This window comes from Salvelinus sp. IW2-2015, linkage group LG32, assembly GCF_002910315.2.
Source record: "Salvelinus sp. IW2-2015 linkage group LG32, ASM291031v2, whole genome shotgun sequence".
Taxonomy (NCBI): domain Eukaryota; kingdom Metazoa; phylum Chordata; class Actinopteri; order Salmoniformes; family Salmonidae; genus Salvelinus; species Salvelinus sp. IW2-2015.
Genome location: NC_036871.1, coordinates 18930013 through 18952132, shown reverse-complemented (window position 1 = coordinate 18952132; position 22120 = coordinate 18930013). Strand labels below are relative to the sequence as shown.

General features: G+C 43.3%; 1 protein-coding gene across 7 annotated transcripts in view; it reads left to right on the top strand.

The window, feature by feature from the left end:
- The window catches only part of LOC111956723 (ras GTPase-activating protein nGAP), a 94115-nt gene that overhangs the window by 59358 nt on the left and 12637 nt on the right, over positions 1-22120 (top strand). For all 7 annotated transcript variants that reach the window (XM_023977270.1, XM_070436825.1, XM_023977267.2 and 4 more), the window contains 9 exons: positions 2847-2953; positions 11806-11918; positions 17533-17686; positions 17987-18085; positions 18536-19090; positions 19280-19424; positions 19630-19774; positions 20260-20496; positions 20714-20915. In XM_023977270.1, the coding sequence (XP_023833038.1) occupies positions 2847-2953; positions 11806-11918; positions 17533-17686; positions 17987-18085; positions 18536-19090; positions 19280-19424; positions 19630-19774; positions 20260-20496; positions 20714-20915 (1757 nt within the window). The remainder of the gene's footprint in view (positions 1-2846; positions 2954-11805; positions 11919-17532; positions 17687-17986; positions 18086-18535; positions 19091-19279; positions 19425-19629; positions 19775-20259; positions 20497-20713; positions 20916-22120) is intronic.

Sequence of the window (22120 nt, the reverse complement as noted above, 5' to 3'; positions counted from 1 at the left end):
ATTACACATACAGTGTCTATATAGAGTCTACACCTCCCGTGAACTGTTACAAAGTGGGATTGAAATAGATTTTATTTGTCATTTTTTCATTGATCTAGACAAAATACTCCATAATGTCAGTGAAAATAAAACTCGAGAAATGTTTACAAATTTAATAACTAAAATAGTCGTTGAATAAGTAGTCACCCCCTTTGTTAGGCAAGCCTAAATTAGTTCTGAAGTAATATGTGTCTTAACAAATCACTTAAGATATTTGGACTAAATAATAGGGGTTGACATGATTTTTGAATGACTATTCCTTCCTTTGTCCCCCATACATACAGTACATCTGTAAGGTCCCTCAGTCAAGTATTGAATTCCAAGCACAGATTCAATTACAAAGACCAGGGAGCTTTTCAAAAGTTTATAAAGAAAGGCAGTTGTAGGTAGATGGGTAACAGTAGCAAATCAGGCATTGAATATATCTTTAAGCATGGTCAAGCTAATAATTATGCTGTGGATGATGTATTAAACCACCCAGACACATCGAAGATTCTGAACTGAGCTGCAGGACAGGAAGGAAACTGCTTACGGATGTCACCATGAGGCCATTGGTGATGGTAAAACAGCTATAGAGTTCAATGGCTGTGATGGGAGAAAACTGAGTAAGGATCAACAACATTGTAGTGACTCCACAATAATGACCAAAATGACAGAGTGAAAAGAATACAAATATACAGAACTAAAATATTCAGAAACATGCATATGTATACAACAAGGCACTAAAGTAATACTGCAAAAAAACACTGCAAAGGAATACACTTTTTGGACTAAGTGCAAAGTGTTATGTTTGAGGCACACGCATCACTGAGTAACTGCCTCTTTATTTTCAAGTATGGTGGTGGCTGCATCATGGTATTGGTATGCTTGACATCGGCAAAGACTGGGGAGTTTTTCAGGATAAAAAGAAACAGGATTGAGCTAAGCACAAGCAAAATCCTACAGGAAAACCTGCTTTACAACAGACACTGGGAGAGGAATTCACCTTTCAGAAGGACAATAACCTACAACACAAAGTACAATCTACACTGGAGTTGCTTACCAAGAAGATGGTGATTGTTCCTGAGTGAACAAGTTACAGGTTTGACTTAAATCTGTTTGAAAATCTATGGCAAGACTTGAAAATTGCTGTCTAGCCATGATCCCCAACACCTTGACAGAGCTTTAAGAATTTTGAAAAGAATGGGCAAATATTGCACAATACAGGTGTGCAAAGCTCTTAGAGACTTACCCAAAAAGACAACAGCTGTAATCGCTGCCAAAGGTGTTTCTAACATTTATTGACTCAGGGGGTTGAATACTCATCTAATCAAGGTATATTGTGTAGATCATTGACCAAAAATGACAAGTATATAGTGCATTCGGAAAGTATTCAGACCCCTTGACTTTGCCCCAAAAATGTACTTTACAACCTTATTCTAAAATGGATGAAATTGTTTGGATTACATCGTTCCCCCCCCCCCTCATCAATCTACACACAATACCCCATAACGGCAAAGCAAAAACAGGTTTTAGAAAATGTTGCCAAAATAATAAATAAAATATCACATTTACATAAGTATTCAGACCCTTTACTCAGTACTTTGTTGAAGCACCTTTGGCAGCGATTACAGCCTCGTGTCTTCTTGGGTATGACTCTACAAGCTTGGCACACCTGTATTTGGGGAGTTTCTCCAATTCTACTCTGTAAATCATCTCATGCTCTGTTAGGTTGGATGGGGAGCGTTGCTGCACAGCTGTTTTCAGGTCTCTCCAGAGATGTTCGATCGGGTTCAAGTTCGGGCTCTGGCTGGGCCACTCATGGACATTCAGAGACTTGTCCTGAAGCTACTCCTGCGTTGTCTTGGCTGTGTGCTTAGGGTCGTTGTCTTGTTGGAAGGTGAACCTTCGCCCCAGTCTTAGGTCCTGAATTCCTGGTGACTTTTGTATTTTTTAGCCCATAGGCAGCCTGTTTCTGACTCCTGATATAGGTATTAAGGTGCCATTTGGGACATAGACTCAGGGATGAGAAATTGTGGTGTTTTTCAGTTGAGGGCAGCTCTGCTCCAGGAGGCTAGGCTGAGCTGACACTCCGGTGCCCAGCCTTACTGGGGCCTAGCAGCTGGCAGCTGGAGTCCCATGATAATGGCCCTGCCCTGCCACTGTAAWCTGAGACCACTGGAGGGAAAATGAAATGTGGGTTGAGTCCATCCTCATCCTTGACACACATAGCCATAACCTTACTGAGCTTACTGGAAGAGACAGAATAGTTTGTCAGAACAGACCAAAAATAAAATCTTCTACAGAGAAATAGATTAATATTGTCATGTTTTTATTTTATCATCCAGAATGTTCACAGAGGATTACAGGGAAGCAAATAACACTATGTGACCTTATAGCAGGAACCTCAATGTCAATGAATTACAAACCCCTCTGAATAGCATTCTGAGATTTATTTTACATTTTTTACTTGAGTTAGTGCATTAATTCAATGCTATAGCTTGTCTTTTGGGGACCACAACACAGACTCGTGGCAGCCTGTGGCCTGAGGTAATTGCTTGCTCGATACAGCCCACCTCAGTCTCTTCCTTGGTGATCTAGATATTGTCAACAGCTTGTACACCCATCACTCTGGCTCCCTCTCCCGAATGTGGCAGAATCTGTGTTCATATAACTCAACCTCCCCCAGTCCAAGGCAGCTAGCTAGATTGATTGAGTAGTATTGAGTTAGTGGAGTAAAGTGCAGACTCACTCCTCTTGTCTGTCCTGTCTAATCGCTCTATCTTACTCCAGCTCACTCTCGTTCTCTCTCTGTCTGTTGTCCACAGAAGTGTCTGCTGAGAGGTCCCCCAGGAGGCGGAGTATCTCAGGCCTGGGGAATTCAGAGAAGAACATATCCCTGGACGTACCCAACTCATCTCCCTTCAAAGTACCGGTGAGTGCTATTGTTATGATTAGAAAATATGTTTATTGTCCAATATACACGGATGTCCAACGAAAACTTGTCTTTTGCTTTATAACAAACCTCTCAGAAAAAAACGCACACATTAGACATTTTAAGCCTCTTTGTACAGTTTGACGTACAATAACTGTTATGTTGGAAGCAATTAGGAAGCCATTAATATTTGTTGCCGTTTTGTATTATTTTGCTATTTTATATTATTTTGCTATCTAGAAGTCTTTCCCTTATTTGAAGCATATGGGCAGACTGCAGACCCAACCCTCTCTGTACTTGATTAGACTTTATTTCAGTTAAAACTCCCCAAAGCCCCATTGATGGCCATGGGCTTTCAGCAGCTCAGTCAGTGGTAAAACTCTCCGCTTTAAACATGGTCTTCCTATTCCATCCTAGGACATGGATAATATCAATCTAGTTGTTTTTTCTTTGCACCGGCAGGACAGAACGTCAAAGTCCGGTAAGATCAGGGGTGGTGGTGTGTGTCTCTTTATTAACAACATCTGGTGCACGATCTCCAATATTAAGGTTCTGCTATTCTGAGTTAGAGTACCTCATGGTAAGCTGTACACCATACTATTTACCAAGAGTTTTCATCTGTAATTTAAAATAGCTGTCTATTTACCATCACAATCCGATGTTGACATTAAAAAGTGTCAATACAGTACTAAGTTCGAATCCTACTACACCGGCGCTGACGCTCGTTGGATGTGGCAGGGCTTGCAAACCATCCCGGATTACAAAGGGAAACCAAGCAGAGAGCTGCCCAGTGACGGAAGTCTACTAGCCGAGCGAAATGTCTTCTATGCTCGCTTCGAGGCAAGCAACACTGAACTATGCGTGAGAGTACCAGCTGTTCCAAACAACTGTATGATCACGCTCTCCGTAGCTGATGTAAGATCTTTAAACAGGATAACATTCACAAGGCCGCAGGACCAGACTAATTACCAGGACGTGTACTCAGAGCATGCGCTAACTAGCTGGCAAGTGTCTTCACTGAAATTTTCATCCTCTCTCTGACCCAGTCTGTAATACCTACATGTTTCAAGCAAACCACCATAGTCCCTGTGCCCAAGAACGCCAAGGTAACCTGTCTAAACGACTACTGCCCCGTAGCACTCACATCTGTAGCCATGAAATGCTTTGAAAGTCTGGTCATGGCTCACAACACCATCATCCCAGAAACCCTGGAGCCACTTCAAATTCACATAGCACCCCAACAGCACTCCACACTGCCCTTTCCCACCTGGACAAAAGGGACACCTATGTGAGAATGCCGTTCATTGACTACAGCTCAGCGTCCAACACCATAGTTCCCTCCAAACTCATCACTAAACTCAGGACCCTGGGACTGAACACCTCCCTCTGCAGCTGGATCCTGGTCTTCCTGACGTGCCGCCCCCAGGTGGTGAAGTTCGAAACTACACATCCGCCACGCTGACCTTCAACACGGGGGGCTCCTCGGGTGCGTGCTCAGTCCCCTTCTGTACTCCATGTTCACCCACTACTGCGTGGCCACGCACGACTCCAACACCATCATTAAGTTTGCTCACCGATGACGATGAGACGGTCTATAGGGAAGAGGTCGAAGACCTGGCAGTGTGGTGCCAGGACTACAACCTCTATCTCAACATGGGCAATACAAAGGAGCTTGTTGTGGACTACAGGAAATGGAGGGCGAACATGTCCCCATTCACATCGACGGGACTGTAGTGGAGCGGGTCGAGAGCTTAAAGTTCCTTGGTGTCCACACCACTAAGGACCTATAATGGTCCAAACACAGTCGTGAAGAAGGTACGACAATGCCTCTTGCCCTTCAAAAGGCTGAAAATAATTGACATGGGTCCTCAGATCCTCAAAAGGCTCTACAGCTGCACCATTGAGACCATCTTCACTGGCTGCATCACGGTTTGGTATGGCAACTGCTCGGCATCTGACTGCAAGGCGCTACAGAGGGTAGTGCGTACGGCCCAGTACATTACTTGGGTCAAACTCCCTGCCACTCAGGACCTCTATACCAGGCACTGTCAGAGGAAGACCCTAACAATTGTCAGACTCCAGCCGCCCAAGTCATAGAATGTTCTCTCTGCTACTGTAGAGCAAGCAGTAGGGGAGTGCCAAGTCTGACCAAAAGGCACCCGGACAGCTTCTACCCCCAAGCCATTAGACTGCTGAACAGTTAATCAAATGGCTTCCCGGACAATTTACATTGACCCGCTCTATTATTTATTTAATATATTTATCTTAATTGTTTTGGTCTGACTCCCTTGCACTGGCTCTACAGTATGCACACTCACTAGACTCTACCTGTCACATGGAATGACGCTGGAGAGACGAAGCAGGTACGGGAAGTAAAACATTTAATAAACAACGGACATGGAACGAGACAGGAACAGCATCAGCAAACGAGTAACATAAACAAAAAACAATGCAGAAGCGGGGAACAGAGCTGGGGAACTGACAAATATAGGGGAGGTAATAACAGGTGATGAGTGAGTCCAGGTGTCAACCGAGGCAACGAAACCTCTCGAGCCAGCCAGGGCGTGGATGCCTGACGGGCTGGTTTAGGCACCCCCGGTTCCATCGGCAGCGGAATCCACCCCGACGTCACCAACAAAAACAAAAACAAAAAAAACTCCTGGACCTGCTGGGCAAACAAAAACTGACTATCTGGCTGAGGCCCGACGTGGGATGGGCGCCATCCGGGGCAAGGAAACCTCTCAAACCAGCTAGGGCGTGGAAGCCCAGCGAGCTGGCTAGGCACCCCCGGTTCTATCGGTGGCGATCCAGAGCCGATGCCATCATACCAACCGGAACGCCAGTACTCCCCGATGCTTCGTGTGATGGCTTCTGCATTCTGTCACACGGATCGACGCTGAAGAGACGAAGCAGGTACGGGAAGTAAAACATTTAATAAACAACAGACATGGAACGAGACAGGAACACCGTCAGCAAACGAGTAACACGAACAAAAAACAATGCAGAAGCGGGTAACAGAGCTGGGGAACTGACAAATATAGGGGAAGTAATAACAGATGATGAGTGAGTCCAATATCGCTGATGCGCGTGACGAGGGAAGGCAGGTGTTGCTTAATGGATGATAGGCGTGCGTGATGCAGGGCAGCCTGGCGCCCTCAAGCGCCAGGGGGGGGGGGGAAGAGCGGGAGCAGACGTGACACTACCTACACACTCACACATAATACATACACTCACACACACACATGCATATTGACGCCACACTCACACAGATTCTTTCACACTTCACATATGCTTCTGCTGCCCTGTTTATTATAATGTATATCCTAGTCACTTTTACCCACATGTAAATGCTGTATTACGGCAATTACCTCATACCCCTTCACATTGACTCAGTACTGGTACTCCTTGTATATAGCCTCGTTATTTTTTTGTGTTACTATTTCCTTTTTTATTTAGCAATTATATATATTTTTCTTAATTTTTAACTCTTCACTGTTGGGAATGGGCTCGTAAGTAAGCATTTCACTGTAAAGTTGTATTCAGCGCATGTGACCAATAAAATTTGATTTGATTTGAAACCACTCAAGGATTTCACCATGAGGCCGTGATCGGAGAAACTGAGGATGGATCAACAACATTGTAGTTAATCCACAATACTAACCTAAATGAAAGAGTGAAAAGAATAAAGGCGGTACAGAATAAAAATATTTGAGAACATGCATCCCATTTCCAACAAGACACTAAAGTAAAACTGTAAAACATTTGGAAAATTAACTTTATGTCCTGAATACAAAGTGTTATGTTTGGGGCAAATCCAACACAACAAAAATAATGATGTGCAAATATTGTACAACCTAGGTGTGGAAAGCTCGCTGCCAAAGGTGACTCTCTAACATCTATTGACTTAGGGGTTGAATACTTACGTAATCCAGATAAATTGGTGTTTTATTTTTCATATATCTTTTGTAGATCGATGACAAAAAATAACAATTAAATACATTTTAATCCCACTTTGTAGTCAAGGAACGCGAATCCTTTCTGAATGCACTGTAATGCAGTAATTTAGACCCTGCACTATGCAGGGAATAGGGTGCTTCAACCTTGTTATTGAAAGGGAAAAGGGGATACTTGGTCAGTTGCACAACTGAATGCATTCAACCGAAATGTGTCTTCTGCATTTAACCCAACCCTTCTGAATCAGAGAGGTGCGAAGGGCTGCCTTAATCGACATCCACGTCATCGGTGCCCAGGGAGCTGTTGTTGTTGGGGGTTAACTGCTTTGCTCAAGGGCAGAACATCCAATTTTTCCACCTTGCCGGATCGGGGATTAGTTTACTGGCCCAACGCTCTTAACCGCTAGACTACCTGCCGCCCTCTCTGTTATACCACCACGTCTCTCATAGAGCTCCATTCTGATTCATGTCATTCTGGTCTCCTCCTCAAAGTGAAGCAGTACTTGTCATTATTGTGTTGGCCTAAGGAGGGATTATCCATAAAATTACACATAGAACTCATTTAATAGGAACTCTGTGGGTTTATCTAGCTAAATCTTACCTTACTATAGCTTCTCGCATAATGCATCAGCATTTTTCACATTCTCAGACGTGGACTTGAAGTCTAGAACCAACTCTGTGCAGTTGTTGTGAAGTAAATATGGAAGTGTGTTATGGGAGATATATATATGAAAATTTATGCTTGCTAATCAGAGACTATGTGGGAGTGTGCCTCAAAGGACTGCGAAAACTCAGAGACATGCTTTTGGTGATATTTATAGGCAAAAGAATTGGGCCATGCATCACCGTTACTCATATTTCTGGCCTGTTATAGGGCTTCTTGTTACGCTTTTAGAAGATTTTGTTAAGGATAGATGAAGAACAACTTCTACATTTGAAGAAAAACTTCTACTTTTAAAAAGGTCTCTGATAGCTTACATTTTTTTCAATGTCATGTTTTTTTAGATTCACCAAAGGGTCTAGCCTACTTCCACTAGTGGGTAGGTGACTCATGTTTGTCTGCTTAAATCTTTGTCCGTTTCTATAGACAAGCTATTTTACCTGCACAGCAATATGGGAATGTTCCCAGTGGTGTAAAGTAAAAATACGACTAATGTAGTTTTTTGGGGGGTATCTGTACTTTATTATTTACATTTTTGACAACTTGTACTCCACTACATTCCTAAAGAAAATATTGTACTTTTTACTCCATACATTTTCCCTCACAACCAAAAGTACTTGTTACATTTTGAATGCTTAGCAGGACAGGAAAATGGTCCAATTCATGCACTTATCAAGAGAACACGTGATCATCCCTACTGCCTCTGGCAAACTGACTTAACACAAATGCATCTTTTGTAAATAATGCCCTAGTGTTTGAGTGTGGCCTGGCTGTCCATGACTTTTAAAAACAAGAAAATGGTGCCGTCTGCTTTGCCCCTTTACCCCTACCAACGTGTACATATTACCTCAATTACCTCCACTAACCTGTTCTCCAGCACATGGACTAGGTACCTGTACCCTCTCTATATACTGTAGCCTCGTTATTGTTATTTTGTGATACTTTAGTTTATTTAGTAAATATTTTCTGAACTCTATTTTTCTTAAAACGGCATTGTTGGTTAAGAGTTTGAAAGTAAGCATTTCACGGTAAGGTCTGCACCTGTTTTATTCGGTGCATGTGACAAATACATTTTGATTTGATTAATATAAGGAATTAAAAATTATTTTTTACATTTGATACTTAAGTATATTTAAAACCAAATACTTTTAGACTTTTGGTCAAGTAGTATTTTACTGGCTGACTTTCACTTTTACTTGAGTAACTTTCTATTAAGGTATCTATACTTTGACAATTGGGTACTTTTTCCACCACAATGTTCCCAATGGTGTAACCTGGCTGTTTCAAGTAAGAGAGATTCAGTGTGTCTCTCAGAGTGGGAGTGCTGATAGGATCAGGTCTGTGTAATCTTATTCATTATGATCTAAAAGGCAACACTGAGTCTAGATCAGTACTTCTAATTAGAGACGTCTAGATCCCTGGCACTCTTAGCCCTCACTATTGAGTAGCTTCTATCTACTGTAACATCCCCCAACCAGGTGCTGGTTGTGGACCAAGTCAAAGTGATGACTGCCGTCAGCTTGTGCTGACACGACAGGCTTTATAAATTCAGGCACCCATGGGAGCAGAGGGGAGAGGTTTGTGCTGTTATTGTCTCTGACTGAAAATGAGCTGTTTGAAACTCACCTCCTCCACACTGCCAAGGTGAATGAGAATGACAAAAAGCTGACAGACTTCCTGTACCTGTCCTCTCTGTGGACGTAAAATGTTTTATTTCTCTCTACCTCTCCTCATTGTGAATAATTTTACAAAGCATATCAACACCTAATTATAGTGGAGTGCACTTCCTAGAGTTTATTGCAGCTTTGCTAATAAGTAACATGGCTTTCCTGTGCAGACTTAGCAATACTCTCTCACTGTCAGAGGTCACAATATGTACTCTGTGTTGCATTACCATATCCTATGTCAATATACAGGCCAGGGTAAGCATTATACACTACTCCAAGATATACAATATCTGGCTATGAATAATTTCAAAGTTACAAGTTTCTTCTTTCAACCATTGAATTAAGTCATAAAAGAACAACAATTGCATATATATACAGTGGGGCAAAAAAGTATTTAGTCAGCCACTAATTGTGCAAGTTCTCCCACTTAAAAAGATGAGAGAGGCCTGTAATTTTCATCATAGGTACACTTCAACTATGACAGACAAAATGAAGAAAATAATCCAGAAAATCACATTGTAGGATTTATAATGAATTTATTTGCAAATTATGGTGGAAATAAGTATTTGGTCACCTACAAACAAGCAAGATTTCTGGCTCTCACAGACCTGTAACTTCTTCTTTAAGAGGCTCTGTCCTCCACTCGTTACCTGCATTAATGGCACCTGTTTGAACTTGTTATCAGTATAAAAGACACCTGTCCACAACCTCAAACAGTCACACTCCAAACTCCACTATGGCCAAGACCAAAGAGCTGTCAAAGGACACCAGAAACAAAATTGTAGACCTGCACCAGGCTGGGAAGACTGAATCTGCAATAGGTAAGCAGCTTGGTTGAAGAAATCAACTGTGGAGCAATTATTAGGAAATGGAAGACATACAAGACCACTGATAATCTCCCTCGATCTGGGGCTCCACGCTAGATCTCACCCCGTGGGGTGAAAATGATCACAAGAACGATGAGCAAAAATCCCAGAACCACACGGGGGACCTAGTGAATGACCTGCAGAGAGCTGGGACCAAAGTAACAAAGCCTACCATCAGTAACACACTACGCCGCCAGGGACTCAAATCCTGGCAGTGCCAGACATGTCCCCCTGCTTAAGCCAGTACATGTCCAGGCCCGTCTGAAGTTTGCTAGAGAGCATTTGGATGATCCAGAAGAAGATTGGGAGAATGTCATATGGTCAGATGAAACCAAAATATAACTTTTTGGTAAAAACTCAACTCGTCGTGTTTGGAGGACAAAGAATGCTGAGTTGCATCCAAAGAACACCATACCTACTGTGAAGCATGGGGGTGGAAACATCATGCTTTGGGGCTGTTTTTCTGCAAAGGACCAGGACGACTGATCCGTGTAAAGGAAAGAATGAATGGGGCCATGTATCGTGAGATTTGAGTGAAAACCTCCTTCCATCAGCAAGGGCATTGAAGATGAAACGTGGCTGGGTCTTTCAGCATGACAATGATCCCAAACACACCGCCCGGGCAACGAAGGAGTGGCTTCGTAAGAAGCATTTCAAGGTCCTGGAGTGGCCTAGCCAGTCTCCAGATCTCAACCCATAGAAAATCTTTGGAGGGAGTTGAAAGTCCGTGTCGCCAGCAACAGCCCCAAAACATCACTGCTCTAGAGGAGATCTGCATGGAGGAATGGGCCAAAATACTAGCAACAGTGTGTGAAAACCTTGTGAAGGCTTACAGAAAACGTTTGACCTCTGTCATTGCCAACAAAGGGTATATTGAGATAAACTTTTGTTATTGACCAAATACTTATTTTCCACCATAATTTGCAAATAAATTCATAAAAAATCCTACAATGTGATTTTCTGGATTTTTTTTCTCATTTTGTCTGTCATAGTTGAAGTGTACCTATGATGAAAATTACAGGCCTCTCTCATCTCTTTAAGTGGGAGAACTTGCACAATTGGTTGCTGACTAAATACTTTTTTGCCCCACTATATATCCAGATCATGTTTAATTTGATATCTCAGCCTTCACTGTAAATGAAGCAGAAAAAGCTCAAGGAAGTGATTGGGTGTTAGATGTGAGTAATACTGGGTTAAAAGGTCACTGAATACACCCCTGTCTCAGCTCTGACTCAAGACCCCTATTGGTTTCAATGTGACCTCGTCATAGTATTCCGTCTGACTGGGGTTATTTCACAATACACTACCAGACACGCTGTTCAGTTTCCTATGTGTCACCAGAGCATGACAATGGAATTCACTCCCCAACTTGGTCATTGTGGTCAGCTGGTCAGTCACACTGTAGTTACTATATCACAAAATGAGCAAACAAAAGTCTAAGACAGTGATAGTGTTGTACAAAACTTCATTCTCGTTCTATGTAGGCTACACATTACACAACATTTGTTAGAAATTCTGAGCTGACAGAGTTTATGACCGGTGTGACACATTAGCCATTCATTGGTACAGCAGCTCTCCCAATGCAGACAGACTAGTTGCAACACCTGCTGATGCCCACAGTAGAGACAGCCATACAAACTAACAAATGTGCGTCTCTGAGTGTAGCACTTCTCCTGAAGGTAATTTCTTCTGTTGTGTCTTTCAGGGGTTTTTCAGCAAACGACTGAAGGGATCCATAAAGCGGACGAAGAGTCAGACCAAACTGGACCGTAACACCAGCTTCAGACTGCCCTCCCTGAGACCTTCAGAAAATGAAAGGTAGGCTGTTCAATTATCTCCTTCCATATTTGTTTTATGTTTTAATACCAAGGAACTGAATTCACATCTCTTTTCTTAATTCTGCCTCTCGGAGTGGATTTAGGCCTATCTACTGATCATCATTTGGTTATTCATATTTCACCACCAAAGTATAGCTGATATTGTAGATATTAAAATGTGGAAGAGAGGCGGGGGGGGGGTTGTACAGGCTTTTAAGAAGATAGCCACATCTTACATTATGTTCCCAGCCATTATCAGTCCTGAGTGCTATTCTGAGATCTGTCTTTGATTCCAGGATTATAAGCATGTGAAATAATGGCCTTACTGTAAGCCTAACTGCTTTCTTCCCTCCCTCGCATACGGTCAATATAATAGGACAATTAGGCGTTGTTGTATCCATGCATGTGAGACCAAGACAATTGTAATCCACAGTGCACTTCCTCCTGGTCTGAACAGTGGGCTAATGTTGATATATTTGGGGTTCTCAACGCTGCAGTGAGTTTGCTGAATAGTTTTGTTCTGAGGAGGGGGGCGGAGGGACAGCAGACAGTGSCCTGCCTGACGGGCTTCCCCTTTGCTCTGAGGGGGGGTCTTCCCCATGCTGGGCCCTTTGCTGCCTGCCGAGGGCCGTGCCGACTGTGTTGATATGCAGCTCCGTGCGCCAGGCAAAATATGCAGCTTCTACCACTACACAGATACTCACTCACTCACTCTGACTGTTCTGTGCAGATTGTAACCTACAGAGCTAGTGATGAACAGGCTAGCGGCCATAGAGAAGTACTGTATCTATCTATGCTAGTGGCTGAGCGGGTAGCTGGTAGGCTACGTGCATATAGTACTGTCGAGCTTTGCTCAGGCTGACATGACATCTGTCACTGTGTAGGGCTGTACGCCCACGTGGATGACGTCTGCCTGCCCCGTGAGCCAGAGTAGTGAAAGTGGACTTTAGAGGCATTAGAGCCAGCAGTAGCCAGTGATAATGGGCAGAGTGAGGTGGAGATGCAGCCTCTCTCTGCCATGGTTAGCTAATGTGAGTGACTCCCAGTAAGGACCATACTACAGCATCAGCATGGCCACCATGGCGACCAGCGCCTCCTCTTCACTCTTAAGGAGGGCCAGGAATTCCCACCTGCCCAAGTCGCTGCACTTCAGGTAGGGCAGCATCATAGAAATAGAATGAGAACTCATTCTAGAACTCATTCTAGTTCTGTGGACAGCATGTCTCCTACTTAAAGAATGCTGAGCTGAATGACCAACGCATTGTTTGCTACATTTATAATGATCTAATTGGTGGTAATCCTGTCTTTCGTTTATAGATGGGTCATGTAGATGGGTCATGTTTCCTCTGCTGTAAAATGTGATTTAAAAAAAAAAAAAAAATATATTCACCTTTTATTTAACCAGGTAAGCTAGTTGAGAACAAGTTCTCATTTACAATTGCGACCTGGCCAAGATAAAGCAAAGCAGTGCGACACAAACAACAACAGAGTTACACATGGAATAAACAAGCGTACAGTCAATAACACAATGTGTGTAAATGGCGTGAGGAGGTAGGCAATAAATAGGCCATAGTAGCGAAATAATTACAATTTAGCAGATTAACACTGGACACTGGAGTGATAAATGAGCAGATGATGATGTGCAAGTAGAGATACTGGTGTGCAAAAGAGCAAAAAAGTAAATAAAAACAATATGGGGATGAGGTAGGTAGATTGGGTGGGCTATTTACAGATGGACTATGTACAGTTGCAGCGATCAGGTTAGCTGCTCAGATAGCTGATGTTTAAAGTTAGTGAGGGAAATATAAGTCTCCAGCTTCAGCGATTTTTGCAATTCGTTCCAGTCACTGGCAGCAGAGAACTGGAAGGAAAGGCGGCCAAAGGAGGTGTTGGCTTTGGGGATGACCAGTGAGATATACCTGCTGGAGCGCCTGCTACGGGTGGGTGTCGTTATCGTGACCAGTGAGCTGAGATAAGTCGGCGCTTTACCTAGCATAGACTTATAGATGACCTGGAGCCAGTGGGTCTGGCGACGAATATGTAGCGAGGGCCAGCCGAYTAGAGCATACAGGTCGCAGTGGTGGGTGGTATAAGGGGCTTTGGTAACAAAACGGATGGCACTGTGATAGACTGCATCCAGTTTGCTGAGACCAGTTGAATTATAGAAATTAACTGCAGTTACAACATGCAATATCATGCCAGGTTGAATTGTATGTGATTCTGCTTCAAAGTACTACCAGTTCAGAATCATATGGCAGCATTTAGTTAATTCAAGGACCTGGTCACAGCCGAGTAAGTTCCTATCCTTCCTCCCATTAGACGTATCAGGTTTCTATCCTAATGCAGTGGACATGGTGAGGGCTGGCGTTCAGACAGGCGATCTGATTAGCTTTCAAATGACTTTGAGGATGGGGGGCAGCAGCAGGTTTTTAAAGAGATCAGACTCCCTCAGAAATTTACTCAAGTGTTAGCTTTTTCACCACAAGTGCTCTGCGATGAATTTCAGTATGTAGGCTAGTTATCCACTTTGGTACTGATATAAACACTGATTGTGAAGCGTAAAGCGTATTAAAAGCGTATTTCGCATATTCTCATAAACAGTGTTATGAGACAGCTCTAAGCACAACAAATGACCTTACCGCCCACAATGTGTTTACGACTTTAGCCTAACTGTGACGCACAGCTACAGATCTGAATAAATACCCAGGTTGTGAATCACATAAGTAGCAGTGTTGTATGTATGCATCTGTGGCATCCATCGCTGTATTGAGAGGGCAGATCTGTTTCTGCCCAAATCCTTAATCTGGGTTTACATAATTCAGTTGGCTAGGTATGTTAAAGTGGCTGATGCCAGGAGATTACGGGGGCACATATGCCCTCTGCAGAAGACACAGTCACAATGGATGGATGTGTGCTAGTAATTAGCGAGGCGGCTGCAGACCTGAAAGAAGAAGACAGAGGTGTCTGCTTTCTCTCTCTGTTGCTACTCATATTACTTGTTCCAATGGGTAGGCATCAGCACATCCCACTCCCTTGTGTGTGGGATTTTGTGTGATCCCCTTTATAAGCTTCTGTTCTTCAAAATAACAGTCTAAAGACTACCTGGTTGATAACTTTGTTGTGACACTTTACAAGCAAGATAACATGAAGAAAATGGCTTCCCTTTGTATATGGGGAACTCAAGCAATCATGTTTTGTAAACATGTTACAAATCTGAGATGTGGGGTGTGTTCCAAATGGGACCCTATTCTGCCTAGTGGTTAGAAAGTTGGACCACTTACCGAAAGGTTGCTGGTTCGAATACCTAAGTCGATAAGGTGAGCAAGTTTTGAATTTCCGAATTTGCTCCTGGGGCACTGTACTACTATGGCTGACCCTGTAAAACAACACATTTCACTGCACCTATCCCGTGTATGTGACAATAAAACATATATACATTTTTGTCTTCTAAATAGTCCACTGCTTTTGAGCAGAGCCCTATGGGAAAGGGAATAATAGAGGTGCCATTTGGAACACAACCATGGTAGGTATAGGTCATCTTCATGCAAGAAGCACTGTCCTGTAAGGAGATAAGTTGATAAATAATGAAGAATGGTATTGTGACACTTGGTAGAGCTTGGATGATAAACCGAAAATGATCGACACCGACCATACCGATCACTTATCGCAGGCATTTTGCTGATATCGTTCATTACGATAAGTAGCCTATACTAGACAAATGTCAAGTTTGATGTGAAATAAGGTTGATAATATGGGTGGTTGTTAATGGGACAATTGATGGCTACAACCGTCAAACTAGTAGTAGTTGTTTAAAGAATCATTTTTAAAAAACGGGTGCATATTGTTATAAATGTATCATTATCGCATCAATTCAGGCAATTTATCACGGTTTTAATTGTTGTCTATATTGCCTAGCTCTAATGCTTGGCCAGTGAGGTAGGTAGGTAGAATGTTGTTTTATAGTTGTATGTAGGCCATGACGCTTTAACCCAGACATGGGCCACATAATTAATGAAGACTATTTGCCAGGCCATTGCATGGCCTAAAACAACAGACAGACAGTTTGTTTTCTCAGCATGCTATCAGGATAATGACGTTATGTTACTTTGCTACACATTTGTCAGTGATTTTTATCCTTTGACTAATGTCCCCCTCTCCTACCATGTGGCTATTACGTAAGGGTATGTTTTTGTGTTATGTATTTTCAATGATCATGTATAAACGCATAAAGCATTTTGATATTGTTGCATTTTGAACATTCAAATGAATGGTTTGCCAGTTGGAACGCATACAGTCCTTTGCTAAACAACACCTTCAGCCAGTGACTTCCATTCCCCTCCACTACCTGTAGTGTTGTGCTCTGATGGAAAGCCCAGGTTGTTTTGTCCAAGGTGTTTGTGAGCACAGCAGCCCATCCTCCCTCTGTCATCCTCTGCTGCTGCTCTAGAGAGTCAAGTCTTTGTAGGGGCATCCCTATGGAAACTGGCCCAAGGGGCCAATGGATTGGCCAGCCCAGGTCCCTGTTTACCATCTGTGAATCAAAGGGAATCTGCAGCAAGGAAGAGCGAAGGGCATTGGAGCTGCTGGTCCTTCTTCACTTTTCAGCATTTCATGGGGGTAGAATGAAGAGTTGCGATTGTATGGTAGAGGCAGTAGAACCAAGGACAGCGAACTAGAACCGAGAAGAGAAGAGAACCGTCCCAAAGGGAATGTATTGAGCAACAGGGAGAGATGCTCTGGGGATATTCCTTCAAGTGCCTGTTTAGATGTTTTTCGTAGGTATTCCTGCTTCCTGAAATGTACTAGTGAGTGGTTAGATGCTGGAATAGTACGGAAAAAGCTTGAATTCCTTACGGAAAGACAACTGCTGGTTGTGTTGAGTTTTGGGATCACATGTAGGCGACAGCATCGATTCTCAACTGGTGGGTCGGGATGTTTTGAGTGGTTCACGGGTGTCCCAAAAAAATGATAATCTCCAATCTCAACTTGAATGACTTAAACCTGGTAGAAAGTGTGTAGACATTATAATGAACCTACATTTTTTTACAATGATCTCTGAACAACTTTTCTTCAATCACAGTATTTTTAATATACTGCTATTAGCAGTGCTATTTTAGTTGATTTTGTGGTCTCAAACCAGTGAGTTTATTAACATTCTTCATCAAGAATATGGGCAACATTTTATTATTGACAATGAAAGAGGTGGGAATTTTGTACCCTTGTCATATAATTGTAACATTATTTACTATCAATATAGCATTAAAAATAGTTCCAGATTGTATTTTGGCGATTTTCTTTTTCATGATGCAAATATTTGGTCGTGACTGAGACAACCTGGTTCAATTTGGATCCCGAGGCAAAACCAGTTGATAACCACTGGGCTACAGTATATTACTTTTTCATTGTCCTCCAACTTTCTGTGTTGTGTTAGTGGCCATTTCCTTTCTGTGGTATACCTAGTGAATAATACAACCAGTCAGTGGAGGAGCCCAAGGTCTTTTTACTCATTTTAGGATTTAGAGCCTTGGAGCAGGTTACTCTGCCATGCTTTGAATGCTCTGAATGAAGAAGTTATGTTGTAAACTGTAACCGACTGCCATGTTTTTGTCTTTCAGATCCCGAGGGCTTCCTAAGTTAAAGGAATCGTGTTCCCACGAGTCCCTGCTCAGCCCGGGCAGTGCAGTAGAAGCCCTGGATCTGGGAATGGAGGAAGATGTCTATGTCAAACCTCTCCACAGTAGCATATTGGGACAGGAGTTCTGCTTCGAGGTAAGTCTAAACAGTAGTTAGTCCTGTTCGACTACTTTGAAGTACTACTTCAAAGCTTTTAGCAAGTAATGGAAGATCACAATCCTGATGATGCATAGTGAAAAGAGCACACTGACAAATTGCTAATTATTATATTACTTGTATCATTTAGCTTACTGGTTTAACAAGGCTATATTTTTACATTTCGTTACAGAACAATTTTACTGTATGCTCTTTGTCTTTGATAAAATCACAGGTGATATAATGCATAGAAGACCTTGTTTGTTATGCTCCTCATGCTTCTGTCTCTGTCTTCTCCAGGTGACCTACTCAGGAGGAAGTAAGTGTTTCAGCTGCTCCTCAGCCTCAGAGAGAGACAAATGGATGGAGAACCTGAGGAGGACGGTCCAGCCAAACAAGGTGAGACCAGAGACATAGGTTTGCATCCCAAATTGCACCATATTCCCTTCAAAAGTAGTGCACTATGTAGGAAATAGGGTGCCAATTGGGACATAGACATATTGATGCCCTTTACATTGTCCTAATGCTAGTTAATGCTACAATGTCCTCCTTAACTTCACTTCTTGTTCTTTTCAATTTCATCTTCTTAACAATGTCAGTTTAGTGTCACTGTTCCCCCCTCATTGGGGCGGCAGGTAGCCTAGTGGTTAGAGTGTTGGGCCAGTAAGCGAAAGGTTGCTGGATCGAATCCCCGAGCTGACAAGGTAAAAATCTGTTATTCTGCCCCTGAACAAGGCAGTTAACCAACCCACTGTTCCCCGGTAGGCCATCATTGTAAAATAAGAATTTGTTCTTAACTGACTTGCCTAGTTAAATAAAGGTTAAAGAAAAAGAAAAATGTCTTCCCAGGATAACTGCCGACGGACTGAGAATGTCCTCCGGCTATGGATCATCGAAGCCAAGGACCTGCCTCCCAAGAAGAAGTACTTCTGTGAACTGTGCCTGGATGATATTCTATATGCCCGTACCACCAGCAAAACCCGGGCTGACTGCCTGTTCTGGGGGGAACACTTTGAGTTCTACAGCCTGCCGTCTGTCCGTAGCATCACCGTGCACATCTACAAGGACGTGGACAAGAAGAAGAAGAAGGACAAGAACAACTACGTGGGCCTGGTCAACATCCCCATCGGGGGGGTGACGGGGAGGCAGTTTGTGGAGAAGTGGTACCCTGTCAGCACCCCCACCACCAGCAAGGGCAAAGGAGGAGGGCCGTCAATCCGGATCAAGTCCCGCTTCCAGACCATCTCCATCCTGCCCATGGAGCAGTATAAGGAGTTTGCAGAGTTCATCACTAACAACTACACCATGCTGTGTTCTGTTCTGGAGCCGGTGATCAGTGTGAAGAACAAGGAGGAGATGGCCTGTGCCCTGGTTCACATCCTACAGAGCACCGGACGGGCCAAGGTAATACATACACTTTAGAAACTCCATCTCTGCTCTGTATAGACTACTTCATATTTTTCATAACATTGTCTGCCACTGTGCCTCCCTCCCAACACTGACCATAACTTCCCCCTATTTGCCCACATTAGTACATTAAGTACCGTACTGCAGTATTTCTCAGTAATCAAAGTTCCCTCTCCTCCTCCCCAGGACTTCCTGACAGATCTAGTGATGTCCGAGGTGGACCGCTGTGCAGACCACGACGTCTTGATCTTCAGAGAGAACACTCTGGCCACCAAGGCCATAGAGGAGTACCTCAAACTGGTGGGACAGAAGTACCTTCATGACGCACTAGGTGAGAGGGCAGGGTTTATTATAGAAGACATCTGACATGATGATATAAATGTTCTTATGTTCCACTTTAAATTCAGTGGAAGCTCTTGATGTATGGCATTTTATTGATTGCTGAATTGGAAGGTTTTCAAACTATTCCATGGGTTTTTGGCAATGCCGTATTACTGTTCTTCAACCCGGTCTGTGTTTTCTCCTGGGTACTGTAGGAGAGTTCATCAAAGCGTTGTATGAGTCAGATGAGAACTGTGAGGTGGACCCAGGGAAGTGCTCCAGTAGTGAACTCCCTGAGCACCAGAGCAACCTGAAGATGTGCTGCGAGCTGGCCTTCTGCAAGATCATCAACTCCTACTGGTGAGATCAGCCCCTCAGCACTGTGAAGCCTAAAGCCACATACCCTGCTTCTTAAGGTCAATGGCCCTGAGCCACATAGCCAGAGGGCCTTGACTTGCCTCCACTTAAGGCAAGCCCCAGCGCCTTGTAAATGGGTAGCTATGACATTATGTGAATATAGAAGAATATCTGCAGCACTGCGGAACTTGAAACACAGATTTGGGGTACTTGTTTAGTATTGTTGTTCTGAAAGAGATAGAGATGGATGGTACAGCATGTCTGGCTTGGCTTCAATTTAGTGATGATGTAAAGTGCATGCTGCCACCTGGTGGTGCATGTGCATTTTGTCTGATTCACACCATGGTCGTCACACTCGGGAAACCAGCATCTTAACCAAGAGGACATTCCCTCTTGGGCCGAGTGTTACACTAGCAGGCAGGGCTAACTCATGAGCTTGTGATTCCAAATAATCTCCACTACACTGACTCTTCCCTCTGCCTCCCTAGTGTGTTCCCGCGGGAGCTAAAGGAGGTGTTTGCAGCGTGGAAGCAGCAGTGTCTGACCCGAGGGAACCAGGACATTAGCAAGCGCCTCATCAGCGCCTCCTTGTTCCTCCGCTTCCTCTGTCCCGCCATCATGTCCCCCTCACTCTTCAGCCTCATGCAGGAGTACCCCGACGACCGCACTTCCCGTACCCTCACCCTCATCGCCAAGGTCATTCAGAACCTGGCCAACTTCGCCAAGTAGGTTTCGCCTGTTGCTGGTGGTATGGTAGATCACGGCTACGTGTGTAAACGGCACCCTATAGTACATTACTTTTGACCAGGCCCTGGTTCTGTATAGGGAATAAGGTAGCATTTTGTTTAGAATTTCACCTTTGCAAATTGACAAGACAATCAAAGCATGTCACCCTAAGTAGAAAGTGCATCATATGAACGCTTGTTATTGTCCGTGTCCAAGGTTTGGCAACAAAGAGGAGTACATGGCATTCATGAACGACTTCCTGGAGCACGAATGGGCAGGTATGATGCGTTTCCTCACGGAGATCTCCAACCCAGAGACCATCTCCAACACGCCAGGATTCGAAGGTTACATCGACCTTGGCCGAGAGCTGTCTGTCCTCCACTCGCTCCTGTGGGACGTGGTGTCCCAGTTGGACAAGGTAAGGAAGACCTTGGAGTGGGAAGCAATGATACTTATGTTAACAGATGTTGTAAAAACATCATTTGCATCTCAAATGGCATCCTGTTCCCTTTATTGTGAACTACTTTTGAGCAGGGCCCATAAGGCATTACATAGGGAATGTAGTGCAATTTGGGACACATGCATATCTTGTGTAAGCCTAAAGATTAAATGGAAAGCGCTGTACTTTAATGAGATGCTAAGGCTCCTAATTGTGGCCCTTAGTAGGTTTCTGTTGAGTTAAGAGGCTCTGCTGCAAATGATAACTTGCAGTGGTGTGTAGTGGGTTTGGGTCTGCCCATCTGATTGTGTGTTATCCTGACAAAGATCTTTCTTTCCCTAATCTGTTTGACTACTACATTTGCAGGCTTGGATTTTTTTTTTTACAGCTGCTATGAATCTAAATGCACAAATGTATGATTCTGAATAATGCTGAGTGTAATAATGTTTTTCTGGATGAAATGTGGGTAGATGGGTCTAATAAGATCACTGTGACATAATCCTGTGCAATGGTCTAATAATATTAAGTGGCGTTAGGACAAGTCTGTAATCAGCTTACACCACATTGACTTACATCTCAAGCCTGCCGTGCCGTAGCTAAAGGGTTAGTTAATGACTTTATGAGAAGAGGGAAACTTAATTATTACTGTCCAGGATGTTTTTACCCCACATTTCTTTCACTAGGATGTTCCTTAATGTCTGTCGAGTCCAAAAGTTTTGAAGCAGGGTAACATCACCCACTCGTTCACTGTTCCCACCACTCCCCCTAACCTTAATCCCGCAAGGCTCCTGCACTGTACATCAGTTTATTTTAATGCATGTTTATTCTACTGCGTTATTTACACCCCTCTGCACAAATGTTCTGTGAACCCTAGTTGTTTTACAGCATCCATTTAAATCCTTCCTGCATCTTACCTCACAACCTTATGTATTAGTTTGCCCTTGATGCATGTTCGCTGTGTTTGGAATGTCTGTTATTTAGTGGCATGTGTTTACATTTTTTACCCCAAACTTATTCATTTCCTTATGTTTTTTCCTCTTATGTATCTACTTTCTTTCCTTTTGCCTCTACGCCCACCCCTTTCCCCTTTTCCACTCCACCCGACACACACACTTGGTGTCTTCATGGTTATGCTGTCCCGCCAATACCAATGCATTATGGTGCCTCTCATTGCCAACCAACCA